The sequence below is a fragment of the Hippocampus comes genome, unplaced genomic scaffold, assembly GCF_001891065.2.
Source record: "Hippocampus comes isolate QL1 unplaced genomic scaffold, H_comes_QL1_v1.1 scaffold91, whole genome shotgun sequence".
In the NCBI taxonomy this organism is placed as follows: Eukaryota; Metazoa; Chordata; class Actinopteri; order Syngnathiformes; family Syngnathidae; genus Hippocampus; species Hippocampus comes.
The window spans coordinates 694,520-714,882 of NW_017805034.1; the positions used below are offsets into that span (position 1 = coordinate 694,520).

The 20,363-nt window shown below is 42.4% G+C and overlaps 1 protein-coding gene across 1 annotated transcript in view; it reads left to right on the plus strand.

Moving 5' to 3' along the window:
• csmd3b (CUB and Sushi multiple domains 3b) overlaps window positions 1-20,363 on the plus strand; it is a 207,296-nt gene that overhangs the window by 38,119 nt on the left and 148,814 nt on the right. The window contains exon 2 of the mRNA XM_019863576.1: window positions 5,395-5,617. Coding sequence (XP_019719135.1) covers window positions 5,395-5,617 — 223 coding nt within the window. The remainder of the gene's footprint in view (window positions 1-5,394; window positions 5,618-20,363) is intronic.

Sequence of the window (20,363 nt, forward strand, 5' to 3'; positions counted from 1 at the left end):
TGTTGGTGGGTGTGTGTGTGTGTGTGTGTGTGTGTGTGTGTGTTTGTGTGTGTGTGTGTGTGTGATTAAAGCAGCTTCGCTTGCCATTAAAAATATAGAGACGAATGGGAAGGGAAGATTGTGGTTTTTAATTCCTTTGCTTCTTTGAAAGTGCACTTTTTGGGGTAAATAACCACTTGGATGCACCGTACGTCAGCCTCCACTTGAAGCTCCCACAGACGCCGATGAGGGAACGCCCGCTAACTTGTCCTCCCCCGGCTGAAAAAGATGTTAGGAGATTCCATATTAAGAAGCATCGTCAAAAGGAAGCTTGTGCTTTGATGGAGTCACACAGCGTCTCAACTTGGCATCTGCTCGCTTGGCTCGTCCACTTAACACTTCATTTTCAAGACTTTTTGTCTGTTTTGAACGAAAATGGGTCAAATTGGCTTAAAAAAGTTGTTCAATTGTCATCGTCCTTATTAAATTAGCCCAAAATGGCAGAGCTCTGTAAAAAAAAAAAAAAAAGCAAATGCATTTTTTAAATTTTTTACTTCACGTTTATCCATCTTTCAAAATTGTATTCTGTCATTGATCATTATAGTCGCTGGTGAGCCAGAGCCGATCCCAGCTGAACTTTGATGGGCCACCAGTCAGTCGTAGTCCAGATTTATCTTCACATCAAATCATTTCATTTTTCATTCTCAGATTTCAACTTTAGGAAAGCAAAAAGTCGTAATGGAAGCCCCTCCAAAAGGGCTTAAAACTACCTTTAAATGCCACAAGACGGCAGTGGGAATGCACTACTTTTCTGTAAGTGAAACTCCTCAACTAACTTCAAAATAGGCGATTTATACCAAGGTGGCAAATCACGACTTGAGTTGACATGAAGCTCCACAATTCATGACAACATAGGTCCTTCACACCAATATGCCACAAGACGGCATCAAAGCATGACTTTTTTTTGACATAAAGTTAGCATATTTCCAAAATGATGACAAAATACCGACATACTTTTATTACTTGAACTTAAGCACAAAAACACCAGATAATGGAGGATGCCCCCCCCCCCCAAAAAAAAATCAGTGAATTTGTGTCATGGCCAACTGCGAATAATCTTTTTTATTTTATCTTTTTTAAAAATCTTTTTTAGTATTTTTCGAAGTCTATTTTTTTTAAAGTGGAAAGCATATCCATTATTTTTATAGCAACGTTTGGAAGATTTCTCAAGGGTTACAGTCGTCGTTTGACGTCACCGCAACTTCTTTCATCTATCACTGCTTCAAAGAACAAAGTGTATTCAGAAAAGTGGTGAAGATTGCATGACGTCACTGCAACTTCTCACACAACACATGTGCCGTCTTCCCGCATATTAGGTCAAATGTTACCATGGCAACATAGAGTTACACGAGTTTCCCCGGTAACAAGCTCAAAATATCTTACCTACAGAATAAAACAGAAAGGCTCATTTGTATGGTTTTTTTTGTGTGCTTTGGGTCTCATTAGCGAAGTCGGCGTCAATGACACTCTAGTAATCAATCGCGCCCCCCCTTCAGACGATGCCTATCAGCATCTGATTACTTCCTCCTGCTGCCAATCACTATGGGTTTAATGCACTCATCATTTTATTATATCGCTCCGCATGACAGATGGCCTCTTTATAGATGTTTGACGGATGAAATTAATCAAATGCTCAAGAGTTGTACAATTTCTTTCCTATTGACCATCGCTCCTGCTCCCAGCCGTCCCATTTTTAAAGAAAGCGCATAAAAAAAAAGTTGGTCGCCGAAGTTAAGCATTTTGCCAGCCGCCATTACCGACAAGGCCAGCATGCTGATAAAAGCACACATATTATGGCTTATTATTATTCAAATCATGAGTGCATATGAGATTTCTGTGCCTGGTTCCCATTAGCCCTAAATGGTAATTTAACTCAATTAGGATATCTTTTCAATACAACAATGTGCAATTAGACAGACTAGCCGTATAATATGCTAATGAAGGCTGCTGCCTAATATTACTGGTAATACAGAATGCCTGATTTGTGTGTGTGTTTTTTTTTCAACTTAACTCTTGGTAACAAACTTTCTACCTAATCCTTCTTTTGGAATACAAATCATAAAGCCAGAGAGAAAGCTCAACACGTAGGTACATGTTACTCTTTTGGTGCAAGCTATTGAGTAAGTTATTGTCTCAACCCCTTTGTTCCTCTGCTTTCGCATTTCACCTCCAACATTTCCGTCCAATTGTGAGTATATTCTTTTCACTGTTGAAGTTCCACGATATCATTTTTTTACAACAACATGCCCGCCGTGTATTTGCTGGTGACATTTCTTTCTTTCTCCGACACAGCTGCAGTCCTGATTCTCAATTTCAACTTCCCTGCATCTATCTACTTTTTGCCACTATACCCTTCCGTGTGCTGTTCTGTCTTTTTTTTTTTTTTTTTTTTTTTTTTTTTTTTTTTACACCTTGTGTAATTTTTATTCACATCCACATCTCGGCCGCTGGTGACTGACAGCCCTAGAAATTGATTTTCAGCCTGGTGTGTTCCCTCTCTCTCTTATTTCCCTAATTTAGCCTCCACCACTCCAGGGTATAGTCTAGACCACGAGTTTGACGGGGGCCATCTAATTCTTGGTTTGACGGTTGCTCTGTGTGTCCCAAGGGGGGGTCATTTCAAACAGGTTCAGTCCCACGTTGGCACTCCTTTTTTTTTCCTGGTTTGGCTATTGACTCTCTCTTTTGCTTTTGTTCAATCTAAAAAAAAAAAGAAAAAAGTGTGCTTTCAATTCAGACTGCATCCATGCAGGGGCGTTGCCAGATTTTTTTTCTTTTTTTTTTTTCTTTCTTCAATACTGTAGCAAGGGTGGTGCAGCACCTCACTGAAAGTTGGCCATGTGCGCGTGTAACCCAATCTGTAATGCACAAGTCATTGTTTATCAAACCATCCGTAGTCAGGGTTTCATGAAATAAAATGCACACATATGAGCGGGAATCCTACACTCAAGATTTTTTTATTTTTAAAAACAAAGTGTGTTTCTCCAACTCTTCAACTTTGTATACTTTGTCGCTATCTGAGCTTTCCCAGATGACTTTGGTACTGTGGATAAATCATTAAATCCCCTCCATTCAGCAGCAAGAGCAAGATTTTAGTCTTAAAGTGGCTTTTCATCATTTTTTTTCCCCTTCTTCTTCTTTGCTGAGTGGGCATGCTCTTTTCCGGCAAAGCCTTACCATCCCTCATTAGCTCTGTTGCATATATTTGCACCTGCCTACCCAATTTCTTCCTCAAGTCTCTGACAGTTTGCCAATTAGTGTCTTTGTGTAAATCCTCCAGGCAAAACTAGTTTGGCCACACTCTGCAGTTATCTATTAGACCAAGGTCGACTATGTCAGATTTAACTCGATGAGGGAAAAAAAAGTAGTTTTTTAGCTTGTTTGGCGAACATGAACCCTAGCATAGAGGACAAGAGCTGAAAGGCAAAAATTAATCGACCACTAGCACTGGTTCTTCGAGTAAACTTTACACAAATCCACTTTCTATTGTGCTAGTCCACAATTTTTTTTTGTTTTGTTTTACTAACTACGTTGACACACATTATTTAAACTATCGATACTACAATACATAACCTGTAATCTATCCTAGTGTGAGGTGTCTCAACTCATTCAACTTCCAATATGTTGTCATCTCTCTCCCTCATAATAAAAGTGATGAGATTCACCACCTCAGTCTTAACCTTCTACTCAAAAGCTGTGCTGATATAATGCCACCATCGACTGGGATCTGTTCATCATTACAGTTTCGAATTTCATAGACAAGCTTGGCTCGACTCTTTTCCACGCATATTTGTCTCAATATATTCGTGTATGTGTGTTTATATATTTATTTGTGTGTGTGCGTGTGCCTATATGTATGGATATATGTATTACATTCCTTGGGGTCGGTACATGTTTGAATTTCATTTGAGGGTTAGAAAACGAGGTCGATTGAGGTTACGATGGCGGAATGAAGAAACGACGTGATGAGTGATGGGTTCAAATGGTCGAGGACGCCCCGGAATGATTATACGCTTGGTGCGGTTATTTGTAGCTGTGCTTGTACGCCTTTTATTTTGGTTTGTCCTGTTTGTGTGTGTGTGTGTGTGTGTGTGTGTGTGTGTGTGTGTGTGTGTGTGTGTGTGTGTGTGTTGAGGAGAGCTGTCAGTTTCGGTCTGGCAGTCAGCATAATTAGAAATCTCTTTTACCCATGTGGACTCTTCATTTTCTCTCTCTCTCTCTCTCTCTCTCTCTCTCTCTCTCTCTCTCTCTTTTTGCCGCCACCCACCTCTCTTCTCTCTGACTGATGACTTTTAATTTTTTTTTTCTCCACCTTCTACAATGGTGACTATTGTCTGTGAGCGGTGAATGGAGGAAAAAAAAATCCTTATCTCTGTTTTCCTTCCAGTCCGTCTGTTCGCTATTCACCCTCCGATGCGATTTAATGACTCCACTTCAGCTCATACCAAGACATCCCCTAATTTATTAAGTTCAGATGAAGCCCTGATGGACTTGTCAGCGAGTCTCCCCAAGCGTTGCGTTAAACATGGCAAGTAGAAAAAGACAAGTAAAGTCTGATGCTTTCCACTTTTCGATGTTATTAGGGCCAGAGCACAAGGTGGCGCAAAGAGCCTCTCGGAATCCATGTTTGTTTTTCTTCAGATGACTGAATGGTGTTTATGTGAGGGGGGTATGGGGGGGCCCTCAACACGCTCCAAAAATCACCCATATTTGCAAGCTCGCGTATCCTGATGAAAATGTCCATACTTGAGCATTGCAGAACATTTTGCCCCAAAACTTACTCAAATGAAAAAAAAAATAGTCAGCCCTGATGTCAGAGTAACTAAGTGACATTCAATGGGTTGGACATCGGTCTATCTTCACAAAGTCTCTCGAACTCATGCACAAAATTTGTCATTTAGGGTAAAAGAATTCAAATGCTCAAACTTTGAGCAAGTCTGACTAAAATACACCCAAATAAGGTCCAATCGAAAGCAGTTATTTGATCACGGTGACAATTAAATACAGTGACCTCTCAGAAAAAAACAGGTACAGTCTTCAAAAAGACCGTCTGAGTGAATTGATATAAACCTCACATTAAATGTCTGTCGGTTTTAAGTACAAAACTGGCAGACGACTGCAAAGTTCACTCAGTGGCTCTGCCTCTGTTGAAATCCTTTGAAAGTTCTAATCGTGTATGTTTAAAGGCAATCAGTTATTTTGGTGTTATTTTTAAAGTGAGCGTACAAAAAAAATGGCATGCCAGAATTGGTTCTTGCACTTTTGTCTAAATGCAAACTCTCATTTATGTTTCCATTCTGAGCATCTTCAATTTAGTGGCAGATACTAAAAGAGTTCTTTGGGTCTCCCCTGCAGGTTTTATCTACACTTGCGGCGGTACACTGAAGGGCCGAAACGGCAGCATCGAGTCGCCGGGGTTCCCCTACGGCTACCCCAACGGGGCCAACTGCACCTGGGTCATCGTTGGGGAGGAAGGCAGTCGCATCCAGCTCGTCTTCTTGTCCTTCGCCATCGAAGAGGAATATGACTTTTTGTCCTTGTACGACGGACACCCGCACCCGGCCAACTTCAGGACCAGGTAGGCCAACCCATCATTCCTGCTTGAAATTTTTGGTCTCCACATCGAGAATACAGTGAAGAAAATTGACCTAATACAAAAACTCTAAACTGTGCACGAGGGATACGTGTTGAGTGTACTCGCAGTACTCGTGGAGAGTGTATGTGTAGTGCTGTGCTGTGATGTGTCATCAACAAATATCTCAAAACATTGCCTAATTAATTTAAAACCAAACCCGACGCGCTGGAGCGCCAACATGGCCGGGGAGGCGGAGACTCTGTAAATGGAGCAACTCCACCCAGTAAAAGAATGCGGATGCCAGCATTGTGACCCAGGAAATACAGAGAATTGTGTTCAACAAACCCTCCACCGAGTTCATTGGCAGGTTACGCCAACGTCAAAAACTACAAATGTATACGAGATGTTAATCTAGGACTTTTTTTTTTTTTGGTAAAAAGTTGGTTCGCCCAAGTTATGCAAACACCTTTGCGTTACCGCCTCGGGAAATACATCTGGAGTTACATTGTCAACACGAGTCAGCAGAATGAGCAGTTTACTGGGTTCACGCAAAGGTCCGACTTGTTTAATGAGATTAGGCAAGATGTGGTTCCGAGATGAGGGGAAGCGATTTAGGTCATCAAAAGATGCAAATGAGTCCTCCTGATAGTTGCTGGAAAGCAGTCCTCTCACCATGGGACGCTTTGGCTCGCATCCGTTAGAAGCCTGACGCAATCGGCATTCTCAAACCAAAATGCTTTCATTGTTCAAATACCGTGTGAAGCCGCCAAAAAGAAAACGGCAAACGTGGGATTTGGTTTTGTGACGCCCAGGGAGGAGATAAAGCAGTTAAAAGGAACGCAAAAGTAAAAGACGTCCTGGGTTGACTCGCGTTTCCCTGCTTAATGGAGCAAGCGACTGCATGCGACACGACTGGTATTTTTCCACATTGCCATTACAAACTGTGAAGACAATGTAGAGTCAGTATGTGCGTCTTTTACTGTGCAAATGATTTCTTCTGAGCCTTGTTGATCACTTAATGGAGTGTTTAATGTGAGCTTTGAAAGGAAAAAAAAAATAGCGATTTACCGCATAAAGAAAATCCATCGAAAGCTATTTAATTTCTACATTGAAATGTGCCATTTTTCAAACGAAAAAGCACAATGACGATGTAAAAGTACTCATGGGGTTCACTGTGTAGTGTACAGGTGAGTGCCAATGTCATATAATCCTCTTGTAACTTATATGCACACATACATGGTTTAGTAGTAGTTTAACTAAATGTGGAAGAAACTTATTTACATTAACAGACAGGTACATGTACAGTCCAGGGTGTACTCAAGCTCTGCTCGGAAAGGCACGAGCTGACCTATGACCCTAATGAGGGCATGGTTTTATTGCTTAGTATCGTGTGAGGTTGGGCAAGTACATGGGTATCGGCCCGATACTTTTCGTGCAGCACCAGCGGCTGTCAGCAGGTATAAGTAAGGTATCCAGTACTCGTGGGGGCTGCTGATATCAGACATACGATGTCACGGCATTCATTCATTGTGCATATTTATGAAACAAGCCTAACCTTTGTTTGTTCATGTTTCATAGAGACACTCCAAGCTTCCTAATCAGCACTACATCTATTGATGAGTTAAGTACTTCAATCCTAACAATTTGTTAGGATTGTTTTTCATCATTAATTAAAGGCCACCTCACTTGTGCCGCATGTTCCGTCGAGCAGTTCCAAGTTGGCCCGCTGACAGCCGCTGGTGTTGTGCGAAAAGTCTGCTCGGCCCGCAGCACGGCAACATTCCGCCACTTTGAATGAGAAACACTGATTCAAGGACGAGACAATTCAGCCTCGTTATATTTGTTTATGTGCTGATTTTTTTTGGGGGGGGGGGGGTTGTACAAGTTTGAAAAGTAACGGCAAGTTAGCCTTGCATGTATTCATGCGACTCCGGGAAAAGTTCTTCATACAGTACGAGCCCCTCATGGGACTGACAGACGGGACGACGCTTCCTCTCAGGTTTCATGCTAATTCAATCTGACACATTTGCATAAGGTTTCCTACATTTTTTTTTTTTTTTTTACCTCCTGCTGCCTTGACTTGTATTGTGCAGCGGATGTCTTTCTGGTTGTTATTCGATTTGACTGGTGACCTGTCATTTAACTGCATACGAAATAACTATGGTGGGGTCTGTAACAAAATGATCATTGGGGAAACCTTTGGCCTGAAAATCACAAACAACACGCCCCCAACACAGCGTGGCTCGAAATTAGAATGCAAGCACGGATTTGGCTTACCCGCTGTCAAAGAGAGGCAAAAAAAAAAACAAAAAACAAATACATTTTGGCACTCTCACTCGGTATAACATAATGTTGTTATTGTGGTTGTTTAGGGAGAAAAGTAGGAAGTTTTATACTGCACTTTTATGTCTAACAATATTTTTCAAAATGTGAGGTGCAATAGCTTGAGGGAAAAAAAATAAGAAAATTAAACCCGGTCACAGTTTAGTTCACATTTGGTACGTTGGCGAAACCGTAACATATTTTAATATTTAAAATGAAAACAAAAAAATACACTATCCATAAATTCAATCTTACAATACTCAGTAACACATTCTTCCATCCCATTAAAACTGAACAAAAAGACTTTTTCTTCAATGCTTGTTTACTCCCCCTCACATATTTTTTTATTATGGATTATGAGTAAGAGTCGGTCAAGCAAAACACCTGTCAACATGTCAGCTGTGTGAATGTTTCATCAGATTGTGTGTGAGTGTGTATGTGTGCCTGCGTGATGGCCATATTTATTTTTGCACGAAAACAAATTTAATACACTAGCGTACTCTCGGGCTTCAGTGCAAACCGGGCGTTGTGTTTAGGCGTCTGATTGGCTTCGATCTGCCGCTCTCTCGGGCTGAAATCTTTGGAAATGTGTTTATAGCGTCTGGTATCTTGAGCGTTGTACACATGTGGCGAGCGTAAGTCAATATTGCTTTTCAGCAAGGCGTTGCTTGCAACCAACCACCCGCGATCGACCCGTTACCGCACACGCGCACATACTTAGACACGCACGCCGTAATGAGTAACAACCATAATGGCCGCTAAGATGAACAAGGCACGGGACGCACTTTCGCAGCGTGCTAACTATCGTAGCCCACGCGTACCGTTTAAAAATGCTTCTCTCGGCCGCCCAGATTCCCATTCTTTGCAAGTACCCACGGTGAATTGTACATGAAAGGCAGCTGTTTTTTTATTTTTATTTATTTTTTTAACAACAGCCCCCGGACTGACATCCCGCTCTGCTAATAGAAACGTGTGTCGCAGGCTGTAACGCAAATCCTCGTTGACGAAATGTTTAAATGTCATATTTATTCGACACATTTTTACAGCATTGGAAAACGTTAATGTTTGTGTCATGTTTGTCCTCTTATAGAAACCATATTAAAACAAAAAATGTATATTTCCCTCCCCCACCTTTTTCCATTTTCAAACATTTTTGAAAAAGCTCCAGGGAGCCACTAGGGGGCGTGAAAGAGCAGCATGTGGCTCTTGAGCCGCAGGTTGCCGACATCACATACATGACAAAACCCAGAAAACTGGTGAGCCATGACGGTCATTTCCTCAGGGAATTCACTTTTTACTTTTTCTGGGCAGCGCACTGTATAGTCGTTAGTACATCAAATAGATTAAGGTTTTAAATGGATTGATTTTGGTTTATATTATGGAAATGAGCTGGGGCGGATTTAGTAAGATCCAGGGCCACTGGCCACCCCAAAATTCATCAGCTACAGCTAAACATCCCCCCCCCCGCCCTTTGGTCATATTGCTCAGTGTATTTTTTTCTCTATATTGGACTGTTTTTGCAGTGGTGAAAAAAAATAAGTGGTTAAAGTGACTACAACCTCAATTTGTACACCCCAAGTTTACAGTCTTTTAGCCGTCTTGAAGTTGTTTGCTGATTATGTGTGAAAAGTCAGTTTCTTTGCAAAATAATTCGTTGACTTTAGTCAGCACCGCAGCAAATGTCTACTTTTAAATAATTCACCCTGAGAGTTTACCGCGGGAAGCATTTTGTAGTTGATTTAACTGTGTCACTCGGTTTTGAAAGTGCATTTCTGTTTGTCGTGGGTTCATGATTGCCGCTGTGAGCCACTCTGTAAACTCAATATGATGGTATGCTATCCGCCGAGCAATGAAGAGTACAATTGAGGTCAGTTGAGGGGGGAAAAAAAAACAAAAACAAAAAAACGAAGGAACTTAGAAGCCCTGAGAAAAAAAACCAATCAATGGGAGGCTGTATAAGCTGGAGTGTGGGGCATCCATCTTTGGATGGGTCAGTGGGGTAAATGACAAGGTTACCTGGGGGTAAAGATGAAATTGTTGTAGAGGGGAGAGGGCGAAGATGTCTCTGCACTCACCTACTAAGTTAGGATGTCGCGACTTGTGTCTTCAATTGCGTTGCGCTGGCTGTACCTCCATTTTGCATCTCAAAAAAAAAAAAAAAGCATTAGGAGTTATTGCATTTGGGGTGAAGAAGGTGAGCAGAGTTTAGGCTGCTTGTCTCATGTGATTTACGAGCAGCCTTTTCACTCATTGGACTCCTAATGGGAATATAATGTTTGTGGTTTCTTTTGATTTCACTCGTCTGTATTGTTTGGTGCTTCAGTTGCCACAGTCTAATGAGATCCATTCCGAGTGCAGACAGCTCCACCTTTACTAACATCGTAATGCTCACTTTGTCTTTATTATTGCATGAAACATGGAGGTTTTTGTCATATTCTTCTCTTCGGCGTAGCAGCAGGAGCTTTGACTCCGGCTCAGGTCGCCCATTTACTATCCTGTTCTTTAAGTGCGAGACCCTTTTCACACTGCACTCGCTCAGTGTGACAGGGTTGCGCTTCGCTGCTTATTTGAAGCTTGCTCACAATCAAAACACGTTTCGAGGGCCCTGCCTGAAATATAACAGGAAGTCAGCCTTTTTGCTTCATCGCTGCCATTGTCAAGTTTTGTACTTCGACAAACTCCTACTCAGGAATCTGCATAAATGAGCCCAAATTGAAAGCAGGAATCTTGAACAGATGGGTGGCACTAAATTACCGAGATTTTTTCTTTGCCCATGCCATGTCAAATTTTGCTCACCATTATGCAACTTAAAAAAAAAAAAAAAAAAAAAAAGGGGGGGGATCTCATTGGACTGCACGAAAAGCTGCCTTAAAAAAAACACAACGTATTCGTATTACAAGCGGATGTCTGTGTGTTACGGTCCTGACCCGCTTTGTCGTATGTGTAATCTTCTGCAATGCCCCTTTACACTCAATAAGGCACTCTCCTATTTTCCTCTGCAGGAGGACACACGGGGGTCGCTCGCATAGACACAACACAGTACAAAAGGGAAAAAAAAAACACATTCATCGGGATAAACACAGGGAACTATGGCGTACAAATACAAAGGTCATGAAAACACTTTTGATGTGGGCACAATATATTTGGGGGGGGGGGGGCTGCATGGTGTGTGTATGTAACTGTACACTAAACGTGTATGTGTGGAGTTCCAATGGAGGTGTGTTTACCCCTGAGGTTGTCATATGTCTTCTCCTGCCGCATCCGTTCTGCCCTTAAGAGAGGTGTGTGCGTGTGCGTGTGCGTGTGTGTGTGTGTGTGAACTCTAAGATCCACATAACGTTGCCCATAGTGTCCATGGATGGAAGGGAAGAGATAAGAGGCTGCTTTATTTTTTTTCATTATTTATTTATTTATTTATTTATTTATTTATTTGGACTTTCTGATTTATTTATTTATTTATTTATTTTTTGTGGTGCCTATTTGACCGACATTGTTCCTTTGTCGAGGAGTGGAAAACCCACAAATCAGTGGTAGCATTTGGTGACTTTGATAATGTGCTTTTTTTTGTGAACCATCTGATCCGCTCCGAGCCAATCAGACAAGGTATGCGATAGTTTGACGAGTCAGTAAAATAAAATGCTAAATACTATGTATAAATCAATGAAGGGGTGGGGGGGGGCATGAAAAATAGAATCGTATAGAGATGTATTGAGACAAGGCAGCTTTATTTACGGGTTATAGCACATTTCATACACAAGGCTTCAGGTTAAAAAAAAAACAGCATTCAAAGGTGAACTAAGGATATTTGGCTGTCTCGATCAGCATTATGGTTGATATGTTGGAACTGGCGCAGAGGAAGATGCAGCTGGCTATATTTAAAGAGGGGCGGAGAAAAAAAAAAGCTAAAAGCTTTCACGGGACGTTTGGAAGCTGCTAAGAGCCATTTAGGAAATTACTTTTGACACGAAATGTTTTCTTTGAGCGTGAAGCTTGCCGTCACAGGTTTCTTGGCTTTTGCTGTTAAAAAAAAAAAAAAAAAAGATACATTGTGTGTGTGGAGTTTATCACTTGGTGTCCATTATCTTCTCTCATCCTGTGCATAGTCTGTCTCTGTCGGAACCTGTAATGGACTCCTTCATCTCTCTTCTCAAATATGACTTCAGCGATCGGGTCTGTTTCAACTCATATTGTCAATGTCATTTGTTCACTGCCGATAACCGGCCTCCCGTTCCTTTCAACCGCAGATTACAATTGTAATCTCAAAAGAAAGCCGCGCAAAATTCAATGAAAGAGTCCAAATTCATCTACCGTTGTGTCGTCGTCGGTTTTGACGTTTATGAAAAACGGATTCCCGGCTGGCATTGTATTTTGCCAGAATCAATCTTTTACTTGTGACATAACTTGACAAAAATGACAAATCTATTGTTTGGAGTGTAAAACAAGTTTTCCTGCAAACTCAGCTATTAACCTCTTGATAATTATTGCAGTTGTATTATGAATTATGAGGAATTAGTGTTGTAATGGGGTGCGTTATCTCCAGAGGTTTTATACATACCGTGCACGTTATATAGATTGCAATTAAATGATTAGAAAATAAAATGGAGCAGTGGATATTGGAGTGTGTGTGTGTGTGTGCGTGCGTGTGCGTGTGTGTGTGTGTGTGTATGGGCAAGGGGGGGTGTGCCAACTTCGTTGGGATGTTGAAAATGAATCTATAAAAATGTAAATGTAGTAAAATACATTTAATGATATTCACACTGATGGTTTTTGTGCTTCTTGTATTTTTCTGACCAGCGTGTGAGCTACAGTGAAGCATTTTGATTGTTAAAAAAAAAAAAAAAAAAAAACGAAACAAAAAGGCTTACATTCAGAATTATATTTTTCTCATAACAGCGCATAACATTCCTCGCAACTGAATCGTGTATGGCGGCTTTTTAAGAGCAGTGCTCATGGTACCTTCAGAAGGACAAAGATAAGTCTTCACTCTTCCGCTTTTCATAAATATGTATTGGCGACTTTACATAAAGGAGGGAGGAACGAGCAACCGCTTGTCGGCACCTCGTCGTACAACTTCTACGTCTCTCTGATAGGAATGTCATCATAACATCAGAGCAGCTCTGTTACAAGAACCCGGGCTCTAGATCCTAGCGGCTTATGACGATTTAAGCGGAATTGTTTTGAACTGCCGGCCACTGAGAGTCAGTGAGCCAATATGTCTCGGATGACTTTCCCAGTCTGGTAAATACACTCGCCAGTGTGTCTTTCGTGTGTCCATTTGTATGTGTGTGTAGCGTTCCAGTAATCCCAGCGGCTAAACTGGTAATCCCCTCAAACTGCCCATTAGCCTTTCGATACTCACAACCTCCTTGCGGGTCGTCGCCCAGGTGTCAGGCGTGCGCTTTCCCTGGGGAGGGATCAGTTTGATGAGCCACAGAGCTGGCCTCGACCCTCCTCCTTACTGGAGGGATCAGAGCGGATGTTTGGCATGCCTTCCGGCAATCGCAAGTGAGGATCGGATTGAGACGAACAGGCGACAAGGACCAAAACTGAGAATGGCGTTTGGTTAAAGGCCGGAGAAGATCATACGAAGATGACAATTGCTTTCAACACAACAGGGATTGGGCTGGTTAGGGGGTTCACTTAAATCAGGGGTGTCAAACTCATTTTTTGTCGCGGGCCACTTCGGAGTTACGGCTTCCCTTGGAGGGCCGATGCAAAATCTCAGTGACAATTTGACATTTCGGTACAGATTTCAGCAAGGACCGTGAAAGTTGACGCATAATTTGCTCCCGCTGGCCACACAAAATATGATGACGGGCCAGATCTGGCCCCCGGGCCTTGACTTTGACACCTGTGACTTAAATCAACTTGAAAATGCATTCATTTAATTTTACATTAACGTCTGACAGCAAAGTGGACTCAAAATAGAAAACTAATCAAAACAATCAAGGACTACTTGAATGTTTGCCTGAACAACTGCGTGTTCAATGAACCGAAAGGTTCTATCACTGTTGCTTTGTGATATTATTTCAAAAAAAAAAAAGAATAACGTGACAGTGAACAACTGTATTATCCCATATTTTTTAAACAGGGAAGCCGTTTTTTTTTTTTTTCTCTATCTCCATTGAGCGTTTGATTCAGCGTTCTTTTCTTGAGCCTCACGCCCACCCAGCTTCCCACTGGATGCTTAGCAGTGAGCCGCGTGGGCAGGGATCGACGCGCCTGTCTCGTTATTGAAAGACGACCGTGTTGAGGCTAAAGGTTCTCCCGCATTGATGTCGTTGGAATTCTTTCCTCCGAGCGTGACTCACAAACGCAGGGTGACTCAATCCAACGGGAGGGTTGCGACATGCTCGACTGTCCACCATCTTGACTAAGGAATCTATTCAGTGGTTCTGTTCCATTCTTTTGGATTTGGATTCTTAGGTTAGCTGAGGACACGCACTTTGTACTTTTTCTTGAAAAAATAAAATAAAAAGTAAGACAACAGCAAATCGACCTCAACATTCTGTGTTTGATTTGTCTTCCTGCCTGTTGTGGTTTCCCCTTGCTTCTTTTTAATCACAGCAGATGTGATAATTCAAACGGAACTGAAAATGAAATTGTTCTGTCAGCGTGACACGTCAGAAGAGGCGTCCGGCTGTCTGCGCTTTGCACTTTGGCTGCTTTTTTTTTTTTTTTTTTTGCCTTGATGTTGATGCTGATTTGATCTTCGCGGAACTCGATAGCGTCATGTCGTTTTTCAGAGTTTGATTCCTGCTTATTTTTGTGACCATTTTGTATATCTTTGTTTCCTCAAATAGCTCCTGTGCTACTATTAGTCCAGTGAGGAAAAGTAAACACCTTTTGAGGAGAGTGAATACAGACATGACGTACACATTTTTAGTTATTTGAGACGATTTCAACTCCCCTTGCCAACCATCCAGTGAGGACAAATAAACACCTTTAGAGGAAAGTGAATACAGACATGACGTACACAGCCTAGTTATTTGAGACGATTTCAACTCCCCTTGCCAACCAAAACTTCAGCAGCCACTCTGGCATAACTAGTGGGGTCTTGCTGTATGTTTATGCAATATTAAAGATGACGTTCGGTCATCTAGGAATGGCCTATTTCATGCAAATTTTTGTTCCAATCTGATGTGATGTGGTCACGCCACAATGTTTTGTGCATTCATGGTTAAAGGGAGCTGTGCCACGTATTTGTTTTGCCCCAGAAAGCCCGACTTCTTCTTGGTTGGCGATATTCCTCCATAATAGTCCCTTTTTCTTTATTTTCAAGTTCCAATTTGACTTGATATGAACTGTCAGATTTATCAGTCGTTGCATTCATGTTGTTTGCGATTGCATTTGTTACGTTCCATAGATATGCTATGCTGTGGCATACCAATTTCTTCCACAAGATATGAATTGCATTTCATAATTGCTCTCAACACCGTAAACATCTGCAAAATACCGAAAGTGCAGTACAAGTTTCTCTGTGATTGACAGATGCTTTGGCCACAATACATCATTATCGCAAAATCGCAGCGTTGGGACATTGTGCGTGATATCGTCCCCAAAGTTCCTCTGTAATTCCCCGCTTCTGTTCCATAGATGATAATGGCTGGCTTATCGTCTAATCGCTCAGTGTCTCATGATATTATGGTCTTGGCAAGCAGTACGATGTTGTATTAGGCAGTGCAGTATTCCATCTCATTTGTCATTCACTTATTTTTGTCACATGGAATTGATGTAATGTCCCACAATATATCTCGAAAACCTCTGTATTCGTGATGCCCTCGAGCAAAATTTGCCAATAACACAATTTTGCACCTTCGTTTCTTTTCTCATTGCAGTGACTTCTTTTAACCAAATGCTTCTAAGTCCAGGAAAAGCTGAGGCTCCCTAATGCTGCCCTCATTAGCCGGGAGAAGTTTTTTTTTGGTCAAACATCGCTCTTAAAGCATCGTTAATCGCTCAGGTGTGCACACATATTTACGAGGACGGCTGCGTTTAAAGATTTTGTGTCGGCGGCCTAATGACGTTCAAACGCTGTCACGGCAGGAATGGGCGGCCAATGGAGCAGACTTTCGGATTGCGGGGGGGAGTAGAACGAGAACAATGCATGTACCTCTCTGCTCCAGTGCTTCGCTCCATTATCCTCGCAGACCCAAGTACAAGAATTCAATTAAAAAGAGAGTCTAGTGACCTTAACGCACAGACACAGCGCCTTTGTCGACGTATCAATTTATCACCGTCTGTCACTTGACCATTATATACTCTGTTTCCTCACTCGAGCATGGCCATCCTTTTGTGATTTGCCTTTGGCGTGTGCGCGTGTGTGCGAGTGTTTCATAATGACCATTGTTATCACCAAACTCTTCAAATGTTGCTTGCGCCACACTATAACTCTGTTGGAGTGCCTGAGCTTAATTATATGTGTGTGTTTGTATATTATGATTAGCATGCATCAGCGGATGCCAGCCTCGTGTTTTTAAAAATTAAAACCAGATGACAGAATGTTGCCCGAATGCCTTGTCTCAAACAGAGCACGGCGTGCCTCAATAATACAAAATAATCCCATAACAAATATTTTGGCAACCACTCAGTGCACATTTTAAATAGCAGAAAGTAGCGTTGACGTTGCTTTTTTTTTAAGCAGCAACAGGGCCGTTGGACCTAATGTTCAAAATACAGTTTGAAAAAAAATCAGAGTGGAGTTCTTGGATGTTTATAGTCATGCCAGGCACTCTTCATGTGTTTCAAAGGCGGGACCTTGATCATGCACACAAGATGGATGGTCAAGCTCTGATCTGGCGGCGGGATTAGTTTTGTGTTTTATGGCGAGGACCGACCACTTTTCCTCACCCCTCACCCGTACTGAAATCGTTGGCAGTCAAGCGTCCTCCATCTGTCTCGTATCCATGTTCCAACTCCAATCTGACGAAATATTAAGGACAAGGTTACTTTTGAAGGACCTTTGTAATCGGCCAACGTGACACTAAAATAGCTGCTTCAAACCAAAATTACATTTCACACATGGCTTCTCGAGACTTTGGGGTGAATCTGGTGAGGATCGACACGTCTACCAAATTCTTGATCAAGGTAAACAGGCTTTGTTGTCTAAACTTCTGTAGCAGGTGGACAGAATCACTGTTCAAGTACATCTTTGAAGGGCTCCTGGGAAATAATCAATATCCTAAAATGGCTGCTTCAAACTGAAGTGGGAGATTACGGCCACTCACCAACAAGGCATCTGGAATTTATGTAAATCCACTCAATCCGTTCCAGACAACCGCAAATCGGAACGAAAATACATTTGATCGAAAATAGCTATCTTCACACATAGTGAGCCTAATATCTGGTCGACGCTTAAGATGAAACTGAATTCAGTCCTTGATATACATTTATTCATTCATTTTCCGATTCGCTTATCCTTACAAGGGTCACGGGGGGTGCTGGAGCCTATGCCAGCCGTCTTTGGGCAGTAGGCGGGGGACACCCTGAACCGGTTGCCAGCCAATCGCAGGGCACACATAGACGAACAACCATCTCACACTCACACCTAGGGACAATTTGGAGTGTTCAATCAGCCTGCCATGCATGTTTTGGGAATCTGGGAGGAAACCGGAGTACCCGGAGAAAACCCACACATCCCCAGGGAGAACATGCAAACTCCACACAGGGAGGCCGCAGCTGGAATCGAACCCGATACCTCTGCACTGCGAGGTTGACGCGCTAACCACTGGCCCACCGGGCCGCCTCCTTGATATACATACTTCTGGATATTCTGTCTTGATTGGAATCAGTTTTGAATGCTTCATTGCCTCATTTGCATAGCCTGTCACTACTTATTACACACCGCGCTTGGTCATTGAGAAACACCTGTTTGATAAACCTGTATTGTTCGTCAGCCTGCTAAGATTGTCTCTTAAATCCAGCTTTCTTTTTAATCGAAAGTTCGTCTTGCTCATCATTTGACCTTTTTTTTTTTTTTTTGCTTTTTGCTTTCTGAAGACAGTTATTTTTACTTGTTTTGTTCGCCTGATTTTCAAAATGCAACTTCTTTTAGACTTTGCGCGGCCCCCCGGTAACAAATGATCCTAAGGCACGCCGTGTGTGCCTTGGCTCGCATTGGAAAGAGCACTTTTCCCAAACAAGCCTGCCTCACTCAGTGCTGTGATGGTAGCAGTATCTATCACATCTGTTCCCAATCCCCCCAGTAGGCACGCAGTGGGGCTGATCTCATGCGAGGGTTCAGGCCAAAACCCATCTCGTAATCGTCCGATCATTCAATGACCCCCGGAGAGCATTGCGGTTGTGGGACGGGAGCATGGCCATGCATTTTATTCCTTTTAATCCGCCACCTGTACGTCCGAGTGCGCTGCGAATGTCGCTGGTTTTATTTAATCGGCGCATGAATGGCGTGTTTCGCAAACAGCAAGCCCCAGGGAGCAGGTTTGCCTGGCAAATGTGGCATGACTGTACTTGAGTAGAAATACGGAATACTTAGGCGGTCTTGAATGCCAGAGGCTGTTTTTTTTGTTCACCTGGAACTAGCATTTTTTTGCACAGCTCCGTGCTTCTGCTGTCACTATTTTTTTGAATGCCAGAGGCTTGTTTTTTGTTCACCTGGAACGAGCATTTTTTGCACAGCTCCGTGCTTCTGCTGTCACTATTGTCTCCAACTTATACGAACTCACTATCTCTATTAATCAACATCTCAACAGCGATTGACTTTATCTCTATCTATGTCTTTTTTGACATTGCGTTTACCTCCGCCAAAGTTTGAAACAAAAAGTAATGTTTTGATAATGGAGTAGAAAGTGCAGATAGCGGTTTTCAAATGAATGGAGAAAAAGTATTAAGTCATCATACCTTAAGGTAAAAGATACAGTTCCTGAAATAGTACAGTGACAAAATAATCGAACCTAGTTACTTCCCACCACTGCAGGCTGAATTGAACCCCCTTCGGAATCTGTTTCTGTATTGAAAAAGCACGAAGACCACGTTCACAGGTGTTACGTTGTGCCGGAATGTAGTGGGAGCTACGGTGGCAGCGGTGCGGCCATACATCACGCTGAACGTTGTAAAAGCGTCCACTCGGATTTGCTCCACTTTGCGCCATGCCGCCGCCTGAAACTGGTCTTGGAAGGACATCCCATGTAAAAGTGATTCATGATGCCAAGCCGGGGAATATATATGGCCACCTTCCTGATTAAAGCTGTCTGCCATATCCAAGGTCGATGTTTACATTTCCATGCGGCATTTTAGATTGGAATGCAGTCTGGAACTTGGATTTAGTGTTAGCTTTTAAGATATCCCAGAAACCCTGACTTGTAACTATTCTTCGGGATGTGTATGTGAGTCATGTGTTGAGATGTGTAAAAGGGCCTTTGAGTGTGTACATCTGCATGTGTGCATGGGCGGGCCTGATGTTTTGTGCCACTCTGTTGTCGTCAACAAGTCAAATCGGTAATTACTACCACGGGTGATGCACACTGAACTGCAGACAGACGCCAACACAAAGGATTACAAGAGACACGACTGCATCGGATTTGATTTTTGATTTTTTTTGCCCAATGAGGATCATGTGGGAAGGCGCCAACATGAAATTTACCTGAAAGCCTTGCAGGGCTTGACGCAAAACTGAAACGGAAGGAACATCATCAAAGAATACGGATGGAAAGATGCTTTGATGATGTACTACAAACACGGATGTATCATTTACGCATACTGTATTATGAGAATTGGCATATCCTGCAATTGGCTGGCAACCAATTCAGGGTGTACCTCGACTACTGCCTGAAGTCAGTTGGGATGGGCCCCACCACGCCTGCGACCCTCGTGAGGATAAAGCGGTTCAGATAATGCATGGATGGATGAGAAGAGTCAAGACTTTCATGTTTTGCAATGGAATTCATGGTACGGTGGGTACCTTGACGTGAGCTTCAGATACGACACCGCTTGAGTCAAGCGGAGAAAAAAAAAAAAATGGTTCTGTAATACCCTTGTTCTTGGGCAAGAAGAATTGCAGTCACCGATGCACTTTCAGCCATTTATTGAACAGGACAAATCGTCCCAAAATACAAAAGGAAAGGCCTGCTGTGGGCCCCCCTTGGTTTCTCATCTGCGCTCTTCCATGAAAGCAAACTGATTATCTTAGCATTGAATCAAAATAAGGCATTTGCAAGCCTGTCATTCTACTTTGGGAAAACATTGTATCTCTATGTGTGTCTTGTTTGACAGCGTGTCAGCCAGCACTTTCTTCATGACCAACATTTTGTACAATTTCTCACATAATTCTCATGAAGTCCGTTCTTGTGACCTCGTCCTTAACCACTGTCAAGTTTGTGACCTCCCACGTGTGCTTGACGCATGCGTTGAATCCCTCGCCATCATATTTCTTCTTTTACGCGCTCCCTCTTTTTCTCAGCACCACATC